We start from the raw sequence: 23,811 nt of genomic DNA on the forward strand, positions 1-23,811 counted from the left end.
GGGTCGTAAGTAATGGAGAAATGATGGACAAAAAGCTATGTTTTTTTTCAAATAAGTTGGTTTTTTAAAAATAGTTGAAATATTTTTTTTACTTTTTTATCAACTCGATTTTATGAAAGTACGTTGAATTTCCATTTCTGCTAGTTGTGGTGCCTGCCTAGGATTGGGATTTGACAGTGGGCTCTTTTAAACTTCTATAAAAAGCTGCATGTATCCGAAAGTGGGCTCCGCCAAAGCGACCGTGTGCCGCTCAAAGCGCACAAGCCCAAGTCCTGGTGTTAGGTGAGACACTAAACAGACCTGACACGATGGCCCTCCGACGAGACAGGAGGTTTGCGCAGGACCAATAAGCCGCCTTTAAAACAACCATTACGAACGACATAGAAGATAATACGACTCGATACAATCGGCAAAGACCTACGCGACGAATAAAGGATATTGGAAGCTTGGAACATGTAACTGCAGGATAGTGTACGATGAACTACATCCCAGCAACTTCGACGGCGTAGCGCTGCAGAAAAGCTGCTGGACATGACAGAAAGTGTGGAAAAACGGGCATCGAGCGTCTACAAAAGCTGTCGCACCACCAACGAGCTGGGAACCGGCTTCATAGTGCTGGGCAAGATGCGCCATCGCGTGATTGGGTGGCAGCCACTCAACGCAAGGATGTGCAAGCTGAGGATAAAAGGCCGTTTCTTCAACTACAGCATCATCAACGTGCACTGCCCACACGAAGGGAGACCCTACGACGAGAAAGAAGCATTCTATGCACAGCTGGAGCAGACATACGATGGATGCCCACTGCGGGACGTCAAAATCGTCATCGGTGACATGAACGCTCAGGTAGGAAGGGAGGAAATGTATAGACCGGATAGTCTGCATACCGTATCGAACGACAACGGCCAACGATGCATAAACTTTGCAGCCTCCCGCGGAATGGTAGTCCGAAGCACTTTCTTCCCCCGCAAGAATATCCACAAGGCCACATGGAAATCACCTAATCAAGTAACGGAAAACCAAATCGACCACGTTCTAATCGACGGTAAATTCTTCTCCGACATCACGAACGTACGCACTTAGGGTTCTTTCTAAAATTACGTAACGCTAAATTTGGTGATTTTGGACCCCCACCCTCCCCCACGTAACACTTTTTGTATGGAAGGTTTAATTTTTTTGTATGGATCGTAACGCTCGGCTTAACCCTCTTCCTCCCCCTTCAGCGTTACGTAATTTGTGAAAGAACCCTTACCGCAGTGCGAATATTGAATCCGACCACTACCTCGTTGCAGTATGTCTGCGCTCAAAACTCTCGACGGTGATCAACACGCGTCGGAGTCGTCCGCCGCGGCTAAACATTGGGCGGCTGCAAGACGGTAGACTAGCCCAAGAATACGCGCAGCAGCTGGAAGTGGCACTCCCAACGGAAGAGCAGCTAGGCGTAGCATCTCTTGAAGATGGCTGAAGAGATATTTGATCCGCCATTGGAAGCACTGCAACCGCTGCACTAGGCACGGTGCCTCCGGAGCAGAGCAACGACTGGTATGACGGCGAGTGTGAGCAGTTAGTTGAGGAAAAGAGCGAGATTGCTGCAACACCGCATGAGGGCGAACGAGGCACGATACAAACGGGCGCGGAACATACAAAACTCGATTTTCCTGAGGAAAAAGCGCCAGGAGGAAGATCGAGAACGTGAAGAGACGGAGGAACTGTACCGCGCTAATAACGCACGACAGTTCAATGAGTAGTTGAACCGTTCACGTATGGGCCACGAGCCACAGCCCGATATGTGTAAGGACATAAACGGGAACCTTCTTACAAACGAGCGTGAGGTGATCCAAAGGTGGCGGCAGCACTACGAAGAGCACCTGAATGAACCTAGGAGCACGCGCGCAGGACATGCGACTTCCGGCTCCGAATCTCCAGGAAATCCAGGAGGAGATCGGCCGGCTGGAAAACAACAAAGCCCCTGGAGTTGACCAACTACCAGGAGAGCTGTTTAAACACGGTGGTGAAGCACTGGCTAGAGCGCTGCACTGGGTGATTACCAAGGTTTGGGAGGATGAGGCTCTGCCGCAGGAGTGGATGGAAGGTGTCGTGTGTCCCATATACAAAAAGGGCGATAAGCTGGATTGTGGCAACCGAGGGGCGATCAACTGTATAAATCAGTTGAATTGTAAATACTTGCTTCTAAAAATACATTAAAAAATACCTAAAAAATACAAACATTATTTTTAATACTTCAATTCGGAATAATTCATCAATACGCCGATATTCCTTCAATACATCTCAAAGTTCAATTTTAATACTCGATTAATACACCGACTCACCAAAAATACGTTAATACCTGTCAATACCAATCAGTCTATTTTGACAGCTCTGGAATTGTTTTGAAAACAAAAACCCGAGAGCAAATAACCCGTGGAATCGTGTTATTTCAATTTTAATGTTAATTACTCGATTATATCGGTATCTGTACCCTCGTCTGTACCAAGAAGAATGAACATAACCGAGCTGGATATATCGATTGTTCCTTTTCAAATATTATGGAGGAAGTTCATGAGAACAATATCTATTTCTATTTTAAAACATGTGAGAGTGATTAACTCGCTTCAACGCATCAATCATAATTTCCAAAGAATTCATAGTAGAGCTGGAAACATTTGCTCGTGAACAAATTAATGTAGTATATATTATTATATCAATAAGGCGTCACAAATATTAACAATCCTTAAAAAAACATCCAAAAACTTTTACATCTTTCATCGCAATTTACAAGATTTCCGGATTCTCTCAGGCAGGACACTGGAACCTATTGCGTGAGCGGTCCAAATTAAGATACGAGATAATAAGCAACAAAAGAATTGCAAGATGTTCTGTTCTGGTTTTTCTTGATGGTTTATTTATGTTGCTAAATAACCACACAGTTTCAGCATAACATGGCTGAACCTCTCTGAAGGTGGCTGCTCCACAAATTCAAACTTTGAAGACGATGAAGAATGCAACTGGAAAGAAAGTCACGAGTACTGTCTGGGATAAATTAAGCATGGTGAAAATATTAAATTAACAATACAATTCTACTCCTCATTTCTATGGAAAATTCTAATCTAATAATTTCAATGGAACCATTTTCTCCTCTCTGTTTTTTTACCCCATTGAAGAGCTGTCATTGGTTGTGTAAAAAAAATTTGCTTCGGCTTCGCGATTAGTCGAAATTACGCATAAAATACAATTTATGGTGAAAAATACACTGAAAATACAATTTATGATGAATTTAATACACTATAATACAAAAATACACAGAAATACTTCAATACGCCAAAAAATACAGAAATACAAAATTATTCCTCAATACGCCTTTTCAATTCAGGCAGATGAATCGTAAATACGCGAGTTGACAGCCCCTCGGTGGCAACTACCGCGCAATCACATTGCTGAACGCCACAAGGTACTCTCCCAAATTTTATGCCGCCGACTAACACCAATTACAAGAGAGTTCGTGGGGCAGTACCAGGCGGGATTTATGGGTGAACGCTCTACCACAGACCAGGTGTTCGCCATACGTCAGGTATTGCTGAAATGCCGCGAATACAACGTATCCATACATCATCTATTTATCGACTTCAAAGCCGCATATGATACAATCGATCGGGACCAGCTATGGCAGCTAATGCACGAAAACGGATTTCCGGATAAACTGATACGGTTGATCAAGGCGACGATGGATCGGGTGATGTGTGAAGTTCGAGTTTCAGAGGCATTCTCGAGTCCCTTCGAAACGCGTAGAGGGTTACGGCAAGGTGATGGTCTTTCGTGTCTGCTATTTAACATCGCTTTGGAGGGAGTAATACGAAGGGCAGGGATTGACGCGAGTGGTACGATTTTCACGAAATCCGTCCAGTTATTTGGTTTCGCCGACGACATTGATATCATGGCACGTAACTTTGAGAGCACGCAGAAAAAAATACGTTAAAAACAAACATATTCTAGGTAAATCCAAACAATAATTCAGTTTGTTCTGGCATCAAAAATAAATATGTTTGGATCAAACATATTGTTGCATTTGAAGCGAACGAAAACTTTCTTTTGAATCAAATGTGCGTTTCAAGTTGTTTCAACCAGCTAAATGTTTGAAGCAAACATGGATATTATTGTTTTGGTTCGGCCATTCATAATATTTTCTTATCAACTCTACCAATTTTCATATTCTGGTAGCATTTGACTACCAGATTTCTCAATTCCAATCGTTCATATTTCATTTACTTACCTTTCTGTACCTGAACAAACATCCTTATCAACAATTTGGAAGCAAGAAAACATATTATTCCACGCTTGCTCCTGCTCCTCTGTTGACCTCCGATCGGATCCGATCCGAACTCGAGTGTTTGTTTACTTTTTACAAGAGCGAGCGAGGGGCTGTCCACTAGTGTACGTATAAAACAAACAGGGATTTTATTTGGTTTTAAAAATAAATATGTTTGATTCAAACATTTTACCATTTTGGAAGTAAACATGTATATTTTTAGAGCAAATGGATGAAATTTGTATCCGTGTAGGATGGAGGAAGCCTACATCAGACTGAAAAGCGAAGCTAAACGGATTGGACTACCCAGGTAACCATTAGCACTTTATTTCGCCTTTTCGGCTATATAGGGCTATTATAGAGCCAGTATGAAGTTTGTTAGCTCTATGGTAGCCTTATAGTCGCACGTATGGCTTATTTTAATGCTTATGGTTACCTGGGTAGTCATCAACACGTCGAAGACGAAGTACATGATAGGAAGAGGCTCAAGAGAGGTCAATGTAACCCACCCACCACGAGTTTCTATCGGTGGTGACGAAATCGAGGTGGTTGAAGAATTCGTGTACTTGGGCTCACTGGTGACCGCCGATAACGATACCAGCAGAGAAATTCGGAGGCGCATAGTGGCTGGAAATCGTATGTACTTTGGACTCCGTAAGACGCTCCGATCGAATAGAGTTCGCCGCCGTACCAAACTATCTACAAAACGCTTATAAGACCGGTAGTTCCCTACGGACACGATACCTGCTCGTAGAGGACCAACGCGCACTGGGAGTTTTTGAAAGGAAAGTGTTGCGTACCATCTATGGTGGGGTGCAGATGGCGGACGGTACGTGGAGGAGGCGAATGAACCACGAGTTGCATCAGCTGTTGGGAGAACCATCCATCGTTCACACACACTTAAAATAAATCGCAGATTTCTGTGAAATTTCACCGAAATCTCAACAGCAGAACTGTTCGGTAAAAATTTTACAGAATTGAAGCAAAATTCACCGAAATCTGTGAAATGATTTAAGTGATTAAAATCGGAAGACTGCGGTGGGCCGGGCACGTAGCCAGAATGTCGGATAGTTATACGGTGAAAATGGTTCTCGACAATGATCCGACGGGAACATCGGGCAAGGTGGATCGATCAGGTGGAGCACGATTTGCGGACCCTCCGCAGACTGCGGTTGGCGAAGTGCAGCCATGAACCGAACTGAATGGAGAATACTATTATGTGCAGCACAGGCCACTCCGGCCTTAGTCTGATAATAAATAAATCTTGGAGATATTTCTGGAGAAACGTGTGATAGAAATTGATATTTTTACCATGCGCGCAGTAAAAATTTACTGTGGCCCATGCGCAATGTTGTCACATGAACTGAAACAGTGGTGAATTTCTCTGGAACCATGCATGGTAAAATTTACTAAAATTTCATACACGGACAGATAAATCAACCCAAACTTTGAGTTCAATATACGCACTATTGAGAATATCGCAGGAAAAATTTACCCAAATTTGGGTAGTTTTCCCTTTCTTTCCCATGATTGCTATCAAAACTAGAGCAAGATGCAAACACCTCACCGAGGTTGCTCAACCCAATAACCCAAATTTGAGTAAATTCAATATTCTCTATTTTGGGTTGATCAAGGTCCGCTTTGGATAAATTGAACTCAGCTTTGGGTAAATTGTTTACATGGGATTAAAGGCAAACTACCTAGTGCCAGAGAAGTCATTTTACTCAAATTTGGGTTATTGGCCCAAACCACGGTTTTGAGTGCAAACAACCCACTTTTGGGTAGTTTTGGTTTTCAGTGTAGTAGGTAATTTTAAAAACAGAGCGTGTCTACAAAATAGTAGTTTCAACCACGGAATTTTTCTCTGTGTAACGACGTCATATGAATAGAGATGTCGTAAAATCCCGATTAATCGATTAGTAACTAGTCGATTACTCTCGATTCCTGTCGATTATTGAATCGATTGATCGTTGGATAATAATCGATTCAAAATTAATCGATTATTACAACGATGAATCGATTAATGGAAGTAATCAATTTGCGACATCCTTATGATGTCGTAAAATCCTGATTAATCGATTAGTAACAAATCGATTACTCTCGATCACTCTCGATTATTGAATCGATTAATCGTTAGGTAATGATCGATTCAAAATTAATCGATTATTACAAAGATGAATCGATTAATCGAAGTAATCGATTAATTTACGACATCTCTACATATGAATTTACCATTTGATCACTTCGATACGATTTTTTTTATTATATGAGCCCAGAGTGTATGTAATTAAGAGTGGCGACATGTGCCGCATTTGACAGGTCTCCTGCTCATTTGGAACACGATTTTGACACGAATGACAGATGAATTTTGTTCCAATTCTGACAGGGTCGCCACTCTTAATTACATACACTCTGTATGAGCCTATACTGATAATCATGGTACAGTGATCGTTCGCTAATTGGGGCACGACCTCACCCCAACTAGCGAATGCCGTTTGCTAATTGGGGCGCTTTGACAAGCATCAATGTTGTTTACTTTTTGCATTGAACAAAAGAAAATTTTACGCGCCAGAAAATATCGATCCCGCCAAACACGGAAACAAGACGTCAACGCGTTTTTGACATTCCATTCTGACGTTTACCTGCTTTTTAATTGGGTTTCGCCCCAATTATCGAGCCCCCAACTAAAAAGTGCCCCAACTAGAAAAAACCCAATTAGCGAACGTTCACTGTATATATACCTATACCGATTTTTACAGCGAGCTTACCGATTTATCAAAAAATAATCTGGTCACCCTGCTTATAAAAAAACGAACAACTCAAGCTCTATCTGGTAAAAGGGCGAATGTCGCAAGACAGAATTCTCTTCGTCGACTTCCCCTCTTTTAAATAAAAGTGACAAGCAGAGGATTTCTTTGCAGTTCAAGCTCTATCTGGAATAAGGGCGAATGTCGCAAGAGAGGATTCTCTTCGTCGACTTCCCCTCATTTGAATAAAAGTGACAAGCAGAGGATTTCTTTGCAGTTTATCACCTCAGAATGCAAGTTCGCATTGTTTTCTATCGTTCTGAGGTGATAAATCACAGAGAAATCAGCTGCTTGTCACTTTTATTTAAAAGAGGGGAAGTCGACGAAGAGAATCCTCTCTTGCGACATTCGCCCTTATTCCAGATAGAGCTTGAGTTTATCACCTCAGAATGCAAGTTCGCATTGTTTTCTATCGTTCTGAGGTGATAAATCACAGAGAAATCAGCTGCTTGTCACTTTTATTTAAAAGAGGGGAAGTCGACGAAGAGAATCCTCTCTTGCGACATTCGCCCTTATTCCAGATAGAGCTTGAACTGTGGCCATGCTTCATAATAATTATTTTGTTGTTTGTGTCTCGTGTCCCGCAGCAAGTGAATATTTTGGCTGAAAATTATTAGTTTAAAAAAAAATCAGTGGAATTCAATAACATATCGTGGTAATCTTTTCTTATGCATCTGTAAATACTAGTAGGTATGTTGAATCAATATCTCTCGCTTTTTTAGCAGTAACTTTCAGAATGGAACCGCAAAGTCTCATAACGACAACTGAACAGAAGCCGCTGATTGAAAAATCCGTGCCAACAGAAACAAAAGTGGAGGGAAATACCGATGTGAAACAACAGGTAAGTTAGAATTATGCAGATTTTATCGGTTTCTAGTCACGACTTTCTTTTAGTTATCCTTCAAGCGTTCTTTGAATGACAATGACGTCGAAGAAGTCGAAATGGGGCCGCAAAAGAAATTGTGCCGATTTTATTTCTTGGACAACTGCTCAAGAGCTGAGTGCTGCTCCTTCATGCATTCGGAGTTTCCATGCAAGTTTTACTACTTCGGATATGAATGTAAAGATGGAAACAGCTGTAAACTGCGTCACGGAGCTGCTCTTGATGATATAATGAAGCAAGCTTTATGGGATCATGTAACTTCTGGACCGGCCAATCTGTTACAGCGATTTCCATGTTTTCCTAGCATAATGCTGAAGAAACATTTTGATGAACGCCATCATGAGTTGGAGCTGATGGAACAGGAAGGACTATTGGACCAAAACACGCCACCTAAAGAAACAGACGAAGTTTTGAATCGACCTTCATCAACCTTACTTAAGGTTATTGAAAATGAAAGTCAAACGCAGTTGGCTGGAGGCACGCTGACCCAACTGAGCGAACTAGCTGACATTTTACAACCGGACCAGGTCGCTTCACTGACTGCCATAGGAATAGACACCTTGGAGAAACTTTTCAAGCTGGGAGCGAGTGCCTTTCTGGGATTAGGCTTCGATTTCGACACCTTGATCAAAATTGGAAACTTCAAGGAATCACGACGTCGCGGATCAATTTACAATTCCGAGGAGTCACACGTTTCAAATGATGTGGTAAGATCATAATTTCGAAGAAACAATTGCATTCATTAAAACAAACTTAATCAACAGAATGATTCCGATCTTTTTGGATCAGAGGAGCTTGATGGTTTACTGGATTCTGTAGCCACGGATCAACCGGCACTCACCGATCAAGAGCTTCTTAATATTCTTAACGAAGAACCCAATGGTCTTTCTGAATCGATTGGAAGCAATGTGTCGAAACAAGATTGTGATGGATTTGTTACTGCTGATGACAACGTTGATAATTACAATAACGGAATTTCACACGGTAAGCTAGAGAAGATATTGCTTAACATAACGCCCTAACGTAGGTACTTTATGAACATTCATTATGTTTTATGTTATTACGGAGGGAACTGTTATCTGGGAACAGAACACAGATTCAAATCTTCGTGAATTTGTATATTTAAACCATTAGTTTTAATTACTAATATCATTTTCCAGTATTACAAGTAAAAAATCCATTTTTTCCTTTTACGAAACTATAAGAAGAAAGAACAGTAGGTAGCAAGTTTATTTTTCGTTTCAATTCGGTTTGAAAGATCACCTTTTGTGCAACAGCAAAACATTATTCGAAATTCATTCGAATAGGTGATACAATTTTTGTTGGATCTACTATACTGCCGTTATACGCATAACTGTTTTATGTATATAGGGAATCCCAGCAAACATGGGACAAATATGCGTATGATGGCAGTATAAGCTTTGAAAAAATGGTTTTTTGTATGTTGTGTTTTGTAAAATGGATTTTTTGTAGGGGAAAAGACGGCTTTGGCAGGTTTTGTTCTATTGTTGGCAGGGGGGTTTTTGTCGACCAAATTTTATGAAATTTGGCCACAATATTCTTTGATATGCAGGCCAAATTTGAGCCTAGTCAGTCATAAAAAATCCCCCTGCCAATAATAGAACAAAAGCTGCCAAAGCCGTCATTCCCCCTATATAAGTATGGTCCACCTTAATGTATAATAATATATGAGGGGGTCAAACGCAAAGGGGTGTAAGTGACACAAAGTTAGTTTTGAGAAAAATCAGAGGCGTCGCGTGGTCAATTCTTCAACCTGTGCACCGAGCGGTGTATTTCGGTTTTCAGTTGTTTGATGTAGCTGTCAATGAATCAGCATTAAAATTACAATTTTTTTGTAGACATATTTCTTGATGCATTCGCAGACGAGCTCGGTGGTCTAGTGGCTACCGCTTCTGCCTTATAAGCAGGAGGTCGTGGGTTCAATTCCAGGCTCGTCCCTTTCTTACTTTGTAATTCTATCATAGTTCTTTCTGTGCTTCACGTTCTACCAACACGATTCCTACTGTTATAACCTTCCACACTAACAATCCCAAAACCTCCCGTGGTACCTATGAGAGGTCGTAGAGTTCTCTGCATCTTTCTTAAGTAGGTGTCCGACTAACCATCCTTCCCCTTCCCCAGCATTCGCAAGGACGTGGCCAGGACAGATCTGCTATTGGAGAGTGCATTGCTTCCATCTAAGAGATAGTGATTAGTTCCAAATCAATATCTGTGGTAACGGATGAAACTGATGCTACTCTCATACAATAGTCCAGGCTTGTACCACCTACGAATTTGTGCGAATTGCTCAATGCTAATGCTAATGCTAATATTTCTTGATGCATTCGAGGATATGTACTACAGAATAGTTTGGACGGCCTAGAACATCCGTAAAAGTATTTCAACGATTTTTCAGTTATATCCAGGGTTCGCATCGCTCCAGGGTTCGGGGAGAAATCACTTTTCGGGGAAGAAAAACAGCCTGGAGAGTGATAACCATTTTTCGCTCACTTCGATTGCCGCCAAACGTTGGTTTGCTCTTTTTCTTTCATATTCGAGTCTTTTCGTGGCATCTGCAATGCAAATGGTAGCATGGGCGTAGCCAGGATTTCGAGAAGGGGGGGGCCAACTTTTTTGGTCTTCTAAATCGTAGTTTTATAGTAGTTTTATAAAAACACATGAATATTAACACATGAAACCAAATCCAAACCAAATCGAAACAATAATGATTAAAACAATAATGGATTTAAAAATACGTGATTTATTGGTTATCAGATATTTTTAAATAAAGTGAGAAAAATATTAACGAACTTAGTTTTTAGAAAGATAATTAATCGGCTATAACAATTATTGTAAAAATCCTGCATTCTGCAATCCTGCAGTTTAAGAAAACTAGAACCATACATCTGAATTTCTAAACAAATCCTCTCTGAAATAATATTTATTATAAAATAGGCAGAAAAATCAATATGCAAGCTTTCTCCAGGAATTCCTTCGACAATTGCTCCTGGCATTCTATCCGAAATTCTATCAGGGATTCTTTAGGAATGCCTCCAGCAACTTCTTCTGCAGTGTCTTCAGGAATTCCACCATAAATTTTGCCGAAAATTCCACCATTATTTACTCCAAGAAAACCTTCACGAACTTCTTTATAAGTTCTGCAGAATTCCCTGCAATAATTCAAATAATTTCGTGCTGTTTCCCATAATTTTTAAGAATAAGAATATTCCGTGGAAATTCCGCAGAAAACATTCCTAAGAATTTCACGAAAAATCTTCGAATTTCTTGTGAAAATTCCATAAAATTTTCCGTGAATTGTTTCGAATAATTTCTTCAGGAATTCCACCGGATATTTATACAGAAATTATACCGAAAATGAAATCAACAATGAAATTTCCCGAGGAGTTCCTAGATTAATTCGCAATGAAATCCTGAAAGAATTCCGGTGGAAACTTCAAGATTTCCACTGAGAGATCCTCCAGGAGTTTCTCCGAAAATTCGTCCGGGAATTCTTCCAGTAGTTCCACCGGCATGTCCACCAAGAATTTCTCTAGGAATTCCTTTGAGAATTATTCCGGTAGTTCTATCGGCAGTTCCTTTGAAAATTCTTCCGGGAATTTGGGCAGAATTGGAATTTATTTATAGGCTTCTTCAGGAATTTATAAAGATTTTCCACCAGAAGCTCCTCCGAGAATTTCTCTGCGAGCTCCTCAGGGAATTCTCCGGGAGGTCCTTTGATGATGATGATGGTCCAGCTACAAACCCCAACAAAGGTTTCAGCTAGACGAGATTTATCTAGATAATGAATTCTCTTGTTTCCGAGAATGCTTCTGGTAGTTTCCCCGGGGTTCCTTTAAAAAATCTCCCGGGAGTTTCTTCAGAAATTCTTCCAGAAAATTCCTTCGAGAGTTCCACCAGCAATTCATCCGGGAGTTCCTCCTGAAATTCATCCGGGAGTTCTTACGGGAGATCTTACTGGAGCTTCTCCGGCAGTTCCTTCGGGAATTCCTCCGGGAGATCCACCAGCAGTTTCTACGAGAATCCCTCCGGGAGTTTCACCTGCAGTTTCTCCGGGTGTTTCTCTGAAAAGGAACTCATGGAGGAACTCCCAGAGTAATTTCCGGAGGAACTCCAGGGGGATTTTCTATAGGAATTTCCAGAGAAATTATCAGAGGAATTCTCGGAATAACTGCCGGTGGAACTTTTGTAGGAATTTATTATTTATATTTCCGTAGGAAATCCTGGAGGAACTCTCGTAAGAATTCTAGGATGAACTCCCAAAGGAACTTCCGTAAAAATTCCAGGAGGAACTCCAGGAAGAGTTCTTAAAAGAACCTCCCGGAGGAATTCCCGTAAGAACTCCCAGAGAAATTCTCCGAGGAACTTCTGGAGGAGTTTATAGTAAAAAAGCCTACAGAAATGCTAAATAAATTCCTGGAAGAAAGCCTGATTGAATTCCCGAAGGAACTACTGGTGGAACTTCAGAGGAACATCCAGTGGAATACCCTAGAGGAAGAGAAAAAATATTTCTGAAGGAACTTCTAAAATCCTATTTCCCGTGAAATTCCTGCTAAATATCGTCCAGGAATTCCCTGTAAAGTTCCTGGAGGTATAACCGGAGAATTTCTTGGAAAAACTCCTGGAAGAACTCCCGGGGGAACTCCCACAAGCACTTCCGGAGGAATTCCCACATGGAAGTCCTGAAATAATTCTTAGAGAAGTTCCTAAAGGAATTTCCGAAAAAAATATCTGAAGGAATTCCCAGAAAAATACCAGGAGGAATTAATGCAGAAATTCCCAGATGAAATCCTGAAAGTAATCCCATATTAATTGCTGATGAAAATCTCTGCGGATTGTTCCGAAGAAATTTCTGGAAGAACTCTTGGCAGATATCCGAAAAAATTTCGAGTGAAGTCCGGAAGGAATTCTAGTACACTTCCGCGGAAAATCTCCCGGAGAAATACCTGAATGAATTCCTGGAGAAGTTCCTGAAGAAACTCCCGAAAAAATACCTGTAAGAATTTCTGGGGAAATACTTGGACGAATTCCAGGAGAAATTCATGAATATATTTCTAGAGGATTTCTTGAAGGATATTCTGAAGTAATTGTCAAAAGAATTCCAGATTGGAATGCTAGATAATTTCGCTATTGAATGTTTGGAGGTATTCCCGGAAAATTTCCTGGAAGTAATCCCGGAGGAATTAAAGGAAGAGTTCCGAGAGGAATGCCCCGAGAAGTTCCTAGAAGAATTTCCGAAGGAATTTCTTATAGATTTACAAGTGAAATTATGGAGCTAAATCGGAGGATTTCCGTCAGAAATTTTTGAAGAAACTTCTGGTAGAATTTTGGGAAGAAATTCCGTATGTATTGTTGCGGGAGCTATTGGCTGGTGGCTTCGAACGGATGCTTACAGCAAATAAAATACATATTTGTAATTCATTAGCTAAAAAGCTGAAATAATATATTTATTGATAGTTATTTACATAACGATTTTCAGAGGAATTTGTGGATAACTTTCCGGAGGAATTTAGAAGTTCCCAGGGGAGCTTCTAGAAGGATTTCAAGGAGAATTCAAATCAATTGAGCCCTAAATGTTTCGAGTTGTTTTGAATTTTCATATATTATGGATCCTGGATGCCCTAATAAGTTCTGGGATTTTTTTGAATTTCAACCACGTATTTCTGTATATGATTGGATCGTAAAGTGCACATGTTTGAGGGAATTCATTTCAGTACCCGTTCAATCTTTCCAAAATTTAGGGGGGGGCGACGGCCCCCCCTTGGCTACGCCCATGAATGGTAGTAGCTTATGTAAAACAAATAACTTAATGCTTTAATACAGATAGCGTGGTGATGCGGCTAGAGTAAACGCATCCCTACGGCTATTATTGTTACTATTATGGGTTCGAATCCTGGTGTGGCCATACAATTTTGTAATTGTTCTGCGATAATTCTCACGAAAAGTGAGTGAGTGGTAAATGTGATGAAACGAAAAGGATTTTCATCTAATAGGCAAAGTTTTCGTTTATCATCCAAGGCTAAAGGCCAGTATCGACTTAAAAAGTAGAGAGGTTACGGAATTTTGTTCAATATTACCAAGAGGAATTTTGACAACTGATCTGCATGGAGAAAATTGTCACTTTTACTTACGGAATAATCGAACAGAACATTTTTCCGAAAGTAAAGTGACAGCTCCCATTACTTTGCGTGGGAACCTTACAAATGCCAATTTTGTTTTTGTTCTTTTCATGTGGATACTGTTGTAAGAATTTTGTTTCGAATCTTTACTTTCCCTGATTCAGTGAACGGAAAATAACATGTGATTGAGATAGAAAAGAAATTTCTTTTGAACACGATACCAACCTGTAGAGAAAGATTGATGGGTGAAAGATGATCCTCAACATAAACAACGAAAAAAGATTCTCCCTTGGCCCGAGAAACGCAAAGTTGAAACCCTTGTTATATCAGAACGCGAACATAACAATGTAATCCTTCGTCCTAAAGTAATAAAGGGCAAACAAACCCGCATCTTATCACTTTTATTTCGATGAGGGGAAGTCGGTGAAAAGAATCCTCTCTTGTTAGTTACGGTCTTATTACCGTTAGTGCTTAAAATATTATAAATACAACATTCAACCAAAAACTAACCCAAGTTAGTTTATTTTAAAGGCTAAATCTCTAATAAAAAAATGATTGAATTTTCTTGTTGATAAAAACTAGAGGCCTGAATAAGAGAAACGTGGATAGAAAATATGAATCTGACAACACTGCATTCAATCTTCTTCATCAAAGAACAACACATGAAAAGGAAGAAATGGTTTATGTAGATAAAATCTCACAATCCTCTATTTTATGTGCCCACATCACATAACAATAGAATCCAATAAGCAATGTAATTTCAATTCATAATCTATAAATGACTTACATATATTATTGCAAACTAATGTAAAGTACATTCAATTTTGTTTATTTATAAATGGCATTAAATCGAATTTGGTTTTCAGTATTTGAGCCAACATTCTGGCTGCTTGATAGGTCTCCTGCTCGATTGGCTGCTGTTTTTTGACGGTTCGATTGGCGGCACATACCTATCCGCGTTTCTCTTATTCAGGCCTCTAATAAAAACCGAATAATTTTGTTGACAAAATCGGAGCGTGATAAAAACGGAACGTGATGAAATCGGAACATATCTGTAATCTAATCAATTATTATTATTACTTAGATGAATCTTTTTTTAGAATGGCTGTTTTCATACCACGTGGACAGATGTCGAACATTTTTATATGTGTCTGATCATGCAATTTTTCATTAATTTGTGTTAACACATTTTTCCTACCTCTCTACCCGCTAAGTTGTCCACATGGTATACGAATAGCTTTTGGATATTGGATTTTACGAAAAAAAATCATAATAAGCCATAATCCCATTCAATATGAAATATTAAAACGCTTGTGATCCGATGTGCTTATTTAAAACCGGACTTCCACCATGGAACACTTTGAGAGAGCAGAAAATTTATTTAATCACCGCCTCTTTTCTTTTTCTATTTTATTCCGTTTGCGCGCTCTTCAACCAAACGCGCATGCGCTGTTTGAAGCGGTATGGGTTACCTACTCGGTAGGCACCAAACCGAGGTGCTTTTCTGCACCGGCACCAAACCGTGCACTGCAAACGATGAACGCTTTGGCTACCTATACATCGCCGATTGCGGTTAAAGCGGATGACCTACACATACAAAATAATGCGTGTATGATGCATGGCAACAGGGATGCCAGAAGATATTTTCATATGTCTTCACAGTCGTTTAAAAATGTCTTCAAATGTCTTCAATATTAAAATAACGATTATTAGCAAGAAATTTCAAAATCCAATAGGTTTGTAAATTCAATAATTTCCTTGTTTTACTGATGTGGAATAATATTTATTTTTTAACATACAAATTGTTAGAATTCAAGAGAATATTCTTTAAAATTATTAAAAAAATTTATGACGAGTTTCCCCTGGATTTTGTACTGAGGCGGATTTTTAACTGAATTTTCACGTGGAATTCTTTCAAATTTCTTTTTAAAGAATATCCTGTTGGGATTCAAAATTTGCTGTGAAATACTTGAAGAAACATCCAGAGAATTTTCTGAAGGAACTTCCGGTAAAATTTCTAGATCAACTTCCGGATAAATTCCTGATGGAGCTTCTTATAACTTCTTTTGGATGGAGCTTCTAATTACTTCTGGAAGTCTCCTAAAGAAATTTCCCGAGGAATTCCTGTTGGAACATCTAAAGGATTTACTGAAGAAACCTCCGGAAAAAGATCAAAAGGAAGTTCCGGAGGAATTCTTGGAGGAACTTAAGAAGGAATTCCTGTAGAAACTTCAGGATGAATTCCGGATGTTTTGCCTTTCTCGTATACAAAGTATACGTAAAGGCTATAGGATCACTCCAAAACCGAACTTTTGATAGAAGGCTCGGAGACCCATAGTGTTATATACCAATCGACTCAGCTCGACGAATTGAGGTGATGTCTGTATGTGTGTATGTATGTGTGTGTGTGTACAAAAATGTGAGACACACTTTTTGGTACTTAGCATTATTCGATTTGCTCGCAACAAGTTGCAGTCGAAGTGGATTGCGATCTAGTTGTTTCCTATAAAAAATTGATCCGATCGGTCATTGCGCTCCAAAGTTATTGAAAAAACATTGTTTTTCTGCCAAGGAAAAAAAAATTCAAAAACGATTTTTTTTTTAATATTGCAGCAATGCATTCAAATGACCGCAAATGCATATGAATTGATGTAAAATGCAAAATCTATCCCCCTAAAGTGCTATTTCGACCTCTCTTATGTGTTTTTCTTATTTTTTTTAATGCGCGAGAAAGGCACCACCAACGCTAGGTGGATTGATCTGGGTTTTTTTCTGGAGGAATACCTGAAGGATTTTCCTGATGAATTTTTGAAGTACATTCCTGAAGAATTACTGAAGCAATTTCCGGTGGAATTCCTGAAGAAACTTCTGGAGAAATTCTTGGAGGTAGTTCTGGATGAATTCTTGGAGGAGCTTCCTGATGTATTGCTGCAGAAATTTCCGAAAGCAATCCTGGAGGAAATACCAGATAAATTTCATAGTATACTTCCGGAGGCATTCTTGGAGAGTCATTCGGCAACTTTCTTAAAATATCTTCCAGAGGAAGAACTTGCGGAGGGATCCCTTGTGGAGCTTCCGCCGCAATCCCGGCAAAACTTTCGGAAAAAATCCTGGAAGAACTACTGGAGGAATTCGTGAAGGAGCTACTGAATGAGTTCTAGAGAATCTTCTGGAACTTCTTCCAAATGAAGTCCTGGAGAATTTTTCGGAAAAATACCTGAAACTTCCGGACTAGCGGGCTTGGTAGTCATATGGCTACTGCTTCTGCCTCATACGCAGGAGGTCGTGGGTTCAATCCCAGGTCCGTTCCATTCTCCTACTTTGTATCTTTCTCTTTATTTCTCATGTTCTAGCAATCGCTAGAACTGGAAATGGACTTCCATACCGTTTCCATTACTATTCCTATACCTTCAACTTGAGTATTCTAACAGTAATCTGCTAGAATTGGAAATGAACTATAGAGCTCGTTTCCTACATCCAATTAGAAATTCCATCAGTTACCTTCTCCTATCTATCACATTGGCAGCTCGTTAACCAAGACGGACCTCTGCCTCTCCAACCTAACCCAGAAATTCCAACAAATTCCGCATGAACTCGTGGCAAGTGCAGAGGTATATTCGGCTTGCAGTGGGCGAGTGATTGCATCATCATTTCCTGCCACTTCCCTACATTGACTTGCATTCTGACGTGGCAGGCGCCAGTATGACCTAACAAATGAGATCACCAGTACTTGTACATTGAAGATGTGTGCTAGTCCCAAGCAAACATCTGTTGGTTCCCTGTGCAAGAACAGCTGACCTGGTCATAATGGAGTAGCAACTACGAGCAGTCAATCAAGCTCAAGCTCAAGCTCAAAATACCTGAAACTTCCGGACAATTTCATGAAAGGATTACAGAAAGAATACCAGGACGATTCTTTGAAGAAATTCATAGAGGAATTCGCAGAGTAAATACTGGAAGAATGTCCAAAAATATTTCTAGAAGAATAATCAAAGGAATTCAAGGAAAAAATTAACAAAAGTGTGTAGCAAGTTTCCTCTGAATTTCTTTTAGGTAGATTTTTCTGTAGAAATTTACCTTAAAAATTATGAGAAATACCCATTTAACACCAGCATAATTTAAATTTCTTATTGACATTCGTTAAAATTTTTAATGAAAATTAATTGAGACAATTTTTTTGTGGAAATTAGAAGGGATTTATTGTGGGAATTGTAGAAATCAAGATGAATTTTCCCTTTTAAATTTTGGAGGATTTTCTTTATGTTTTTTTAAGGAAGTTATTAAATATAAATTTTGTACTGAATTTACAATTTCAGTTCTCTTGAATATAGACAAGAAATTCCTCATAATTTTCATCGCAAATTCTTTCAAAAATTCACAGAAAATTCAAAGAGTTAGACGAAAGTCATATGGACATACCGAAAAGATCAAATTAATTCGTAAGGAATTTAGAAAAAGATCAGGTTCTAGCTCAACGATTGAATAGATTAAATCAAGTCATAGAGGAGTTCAATATATTTTTGCCGTAAAATAAAATGGCAATTGCGTTCCAATGTAATGATCGAAATACCTTTTTACATACACGCCATCAGGATTGTTTTAACCAGCGCCTAACTCCAAGTTAAGTGCGTACGTATGAAGTCTAAAATGCGTTGCATTTATCAGCCAGCTAGTGTGAATGTATTTTTATGTTTGAGATTCTAAGCCCCAGACAAAAACTATTATAACTTTTGTATTTTTTTGCATAATTTACATATGGTTGGGATTCAGCCAAACCGCACCAAGCGGCTTTTTGACTAACTTGTGATATTTTGTTCGCAAAAGACAAACCGAAAGTATTTAATGTTAAGTCATGCGTAGGGTAAGACGGTATAATATGCCCCCCCTAAGGCAAAACCGTGATATTTTTTTTCTTTTCATCGCAATTTATGCAAACTTTGTGTCATTTGGTAGTGCAAGAAGTCGCAAATGCATTGCCCGTGAGTAGTAATATAAAAATATTACAGATAACACGTAATAATGCTCTTTTGAAAAGTCGCGAAAAAATGGATTTCAAAAAGTGCCTGGGCAATACGCCCCACCTTAGCCAAAGACGTTCCACAGCCCTTCATTAGTATTTTATCAATCCCATAATAAAAAGGTTACAAATCCTTATGTACTTGACATTAAAAAACCAACATAAGTCCATTTAATCAGGTTTTTATTACATTTCAATAATTTCCATATAATTTGGAAGCAACTGCTGCAAGCTCGCCGCGCTTGTGTCCAGTTGGTAAGGGCATATCGTCCTGCCTACACTGGGGCGTTTTGGCCAGTAAAACCTATTTTCGAAAATCGTTATGTTTTTGAAGATGGAAGCAATTTTATATCATATTAACCACTGAGAAAAGTTATTTTGTTGCCCAACTGAGTGTTCCCGTGCAAGTTTTGCGAACAGTATGCTAGCGTCGCTCCAGAATGTTGAGCAAACAAACATGAAAAGTTACATCAAAACTGTCACTTTTTGTATTTTGCTATTACTTTCATTATGTAACACAAAAATACCTGCACATTCACATAGTACGATGGTTTTACAAATATTTATAGGTACCCACTGATTTTGACCCTTAGTTAGTTATAGTTTTCTAGAAATCAAAGGGGGGCGTTTTGGCCAGGTGGGGCGCATTATACCGTCTTACCCTACATTTGTTGTAAGGGATCCTCAGCTATGGCGTTGAACGATGTCCGATGCGATTTTTGACCAAGTGAATCTATTACATGAAAACCTTGGCAAAAAATAGGAAATATTTCATTGGTGCTTGGTGTGATTTGGCTGAACCCCGACCATATATAGAAGTCGCAGAATTTATAGTTAAATAAAATTATATTTTCTCTCGCTGGCTTATTGATTGTCTTCAAGTATCTTCAAATAAGTAGATAAGTCTTCAAATATTTTGAAAAGTCTTCAAAATGTCTTCACGAAATAAATGTCTTTACAGAGATTCAAATGTCTTCAAATTGAAGACATGTCTTCAAATCTGGCATCTCTGCATGGCAAACCGTTCTCTGCTGAAAGTGCACATGATGGACAACATAATATGGCGTCGTTTCTGTATCGTGGAGTAAAATATAACGCGCCCCCATCGCAGCATTTCGATTGCCTCATATCACATGTCGCCTGTAAAAATTCCGTGCATATTTTATGATTATGTATTTATTTCAATCGTTAAATTTGTACTAAACATATGACCAATGCACAAGTATTTGTATTAGAATGACAAGAAATCTATTGAGAGTTTTAATGTTAGGGACAAAATTGCTACCTGTGCAGTGCACAGGTTGCACATGCGGACGCGACGCCTCTGAGAAAAATAGGTGCAAGGTTTTTCAATTTTTTTTTTCATACGAATTGTATGGGAGTTCAAAAATTTACTAATTTTCTGTGAATTTTCATATTTTTTATTAACAACTTTCAAACTATATCAACATATTGTCGCAAAGCTCTAGAAGCAAAACATTTTTTTGCTGTAGTAAATTCAATTTTGACAATAATGTCACTTACACCCCTCTGCTTCTAATTCCCTCATATATGTACTCTGTTTTGTAGCTGTGCCCCAGAACGTCGAATGCTCTCTGAAAGCATTCCGCAGCGACTTAGGAAATGAGTGCCTGCAGCTTATGCTTTATCCATCTGGCAAGGAGAAGGAGAACGATAAGCAATCGTTGGATTCCATCCAGAGAACCGTAGATCAACTGAAAAAAATCGATTCGCTGCTATCCGAACCGAAGGAACAAGACGTAAGCTGGGGCAGTGCAGAAAGTGACACATCCGCAGATCATTCGAAACATGATTCATCCGTAACCGATTCGATTAATCAATCGTTTGGCAGCGACAGCGATAGTCAAACATGTTTTCGGATGCCTTTCAAGTCGATTATCAACCAGTACACCCCGGCGAAGGAAATTGATGCATCTAATAAAAAATATCGCATCGCTAATTACCATGTAGGTTGTCTAGATTTGTCGAAAAATTCTTCTCGGCAGCAAATTTAACAATATTTTTTTAAATTTCGTAGTTGATTCCAATTGACATACCGAGGCCTAGTTTTGATCGCATTCGTCGTTCATTTGTCATGCAGCCCACGTTCAGCTTGGATCCACGCATACAGATCATGTTCAACGTTGGTCCTTCGGAAGTTCGCCACGGAAATCATCCCAAGGTATGCGATCGCGATCCACGTTTGAAGAAACATATTGAACCAGAACCCCATATGCAGACCGTTTAGAGATGGTATGTAGAACGCTATTGTTTGAATCGTTTACATCTGTCCGAAGTATGTTATTGTCAAACTAATTCATCGTCATCCCGAATAACTGTATGATAAGGCCTTAAAGCACATAACACGGTAAAATTGAATTGGTTCAAAAATTTCCAGTATCAAAAATTTTTAGTAGGTAAGCTCTGTTGCCTTCATATATAATACTCCTAAAAAATGGAGTCAAGACCAATTTATTTGATTACAATTTCAAAAACCAAAAGATGGTATGTTTTGAGATGGACACTAATTTGATGAACTTGAATAAATTTAACTGCAAGAATAAAAAAAAACAATATTTTTCAACTTCAAAAGACGTATTTTGAACAAAAAGGTATATTTGCTTGTTATCAGGGATTCTTCTTTTCGTTTCAATGAAACAAAATCGGGCGATCGGCTAGGAATCATCTTTTTACGTAAGTGTTGACGAGAAATTATCACTTTGTATTTTCTTTTTAGTCTGGAAGATAAAGCTAATAATCGTTAGAGGAAATAATAACTTTAGCAGCTCCGCAGATTTTTTTTTCCATAGTTTCATGATTTTTTTTATAGTTCGAAAAATCTAAACTTCGACCTCAACAATTTGTAAAGATTGTTCTGGCCAAATTTGAGCGTAATAGGTCTTAAAAATCAGAAGGGTTATACACAAGATACGACCGCCCGACGTAAACTACGTAAAACAGATCATAAGATAATTATTTTGGTTAGAGCCTAGAGTGATTGAAATTTTGACTTCTGCGCTCCCTTATGCTTGAACGATAACATTTGCCGTTTTGGTGAACCTCTTAAATTTTCAACTGAATTGGTTTTAATATAACTGAGTACGTGCAGTTTGAAGTTTGTATGGAAATTACTATAGAAATCGCCCCGTATGTGAGAGATCGTTTCCTGAGGCGGATCATTAACTATTTAGTGGGAGATCTCCCAGCGCCGGACACCTCCCAATACCGGACACTTCTTAAAACGACACTACTTGCAGAGGTCGCTCCTTCATCTTATTAAGTACAAAAGGAAGCTACGGCAAGAGATATCAGATCTCCATGTGATAAACTTTGTACAAAATTTGAAGTTGAATAAAAATTCTTCACACTTGTTTTGTTACACTTACTCAGGGCCGGATTTAACCGGAAGGGGGCCCCGGGGCCGACAGTATGTGGGGGCCCCAGAATGTACAAAATAGGTTGGTTTTAGTACATAAGATTTGTGGGGGCCCGGGGCCATGGCCCCACCGCAACCGCCCCCCCCCCCCCCCCCAAAATCAGGCCCTGCGACTTACTTCAATTCAATTGTTTCTTCTTACTGAGAAAGCCACAGAAATTAGCAGAAACAAAAATTGAAGAGAACATTGAAAAAGATGGGAATTTGGATTAGGATGTAAAAAAAATTTAGCTGAATAGTCAAATAAGCTCCATCAACTATTTTTAATATTAACAACAAAGCACGTGAAAAATATTACTATTCTGAATGATGTCTTTACTCATGTATTTAGAACTTAGTCACATTTGAACATGATGCAATGGTATCCGCTACTAGGAGACATTTTTCTGAATCGTAAAATTTGTCATCGTCGGAAAACATGTTCAAATGATCAAATATAGTTTGTATCTGTTTGTATGAATCATCAATGGTCAATAGTCATATTTTGTGTTTCTTTCTTCTATCTATTCTTCCTTTGAGGCAATATAACTCACGAGGAGGATGACCGATTTGCGAGATTGCCTCACTAATCGATTCGTATTGGGATCAGCTGTGTTTCTATATGCAAAAGGTTAGTAAATTTTAAAGGAAAAGTTGGGAAAATTGTCAAAATACAATTTTAGGGCGAGTTCGATCGCTCGAAAAATGATCTAGAGTGCGGCGTCGCAATCAACGCAGAAAATGACATTTCGAACGTTAAACGTAAAAACCCGAGCCACACAGGGTACGTTTTGCTAGTATGGTATAAAAGGAAACATAATCCGGATAGTTAAAGTTCATTTTGTTAAATGGCTTATGTGTCCGGAACTGGAGGATCTCCCCCTAAATAAAATCAACCCGAAGACTTCTTAGAATATTTCTAAATCAGTAAGACGATTGTTGTTGCGAGCCGTTCGGATTTTCGTCAACAAAGTTATGAAGAAAATAAAAATGCTCATTATTGATATGTTATTCTTTTACGTGCTCAATTGAATTTCCCACGATTAAGTATTTCCTTAAAAAAAATCTTGTAAGCAGCAAATTGTTTCACAAAGACGATTCATTCACTTGCTAAATTTTCTATGTTGCTAACGTACTCATATATTTTTAGATATTAATGACCAAAGTTGCAAAACAGTTTTCCGATAAATTTACTATTTTCATAGTAGTTCTCATACAAACTTCAAACCGCACGTGCGTGCTTAGTCAAATT

At 39.0% G+C, this 23,811-nt stretch overlaps 1 protein-coding gene across 2 annotated transcripts; it reads left to right on the top strand.

Moving 5' to 3' along the window:
- Positions 1-7,634: 7,634 nt before the first annotated feature.
- LOC134216460 (uncharacterized) lies at positions 7,635-21,718 on the top strand. 2 transcript variants are annotated; one of them, XM_062695335.1, is made up of 6 exons: positions 7,635-7,762; positions 7,830-7,948; positions 8,002-8,697; positions 8,755-8,974; positions 20,714-21,111; positions 21,183-21,718. In XM_062695335.1, exons 2-6 carry the CDS (start codon positions 7,844-7,846, stop codon positions 21,390-21,392), a joined length of 1,629 nt encoding a protein of 542 aa, XP_062551319.1. In that variant the 5' UTR covers positions 7,635-7,762; positions 7,830-7,843; the 3' UTR covers positions 21,393-21,718. The 2 variants fall into 2 exon arrangements, with proteins under 2 accessions (XP_062551319.1, XP_062551318.1); XM_062695334.1 differs by having other exon boundaries at positions 7,644-7,762; positions 7,833-7,948.
- The last annotated feature ends 2,093 nt before the right edge of the window (positions 21,719-23,811 follow it).

This window comes from Armigeres subalbatus, chromosome 2 (genome assembly GCF_024139115.2).
Source record: "Armigeres subalbatus isolate Guangzhou_Male chromosome 2, GZ_Asu_2, whole genome shotgun sequence".
In the NCBI taxonomy this organism is placed as follows: domain Eukaryota; kingdom Metazoa; phylum Arthropoda; class Insecta; order Diptera; family Culicidae; genus Armigeres; species Armigeres subalbatus.

Excerpts from the sequence above, each read along its gene's own strand:
- LOC134216460 (XM_062695335.1), top strand. The coding sequence starts at position 7,844 with ATGGAACCGCAAAGTCTCATAACGACAACTGAACAGAAGCCGCTGATT. Across the intron at positions 8,698-8,754 it reads CACACGTTTCAAATGATGTG|AATGATTCCGATCTTTTTGG; the intron begins GTAAGATCATAA and ends CTTAATCAACAG. Across the intron at positions 21,112-21,182 it reads ATCGCATCGCTAATTACCAT|TTGATTCCAATTGACATACC; the intron begins GTAGGTTGTCTA and ends TAAATTTCGTAG.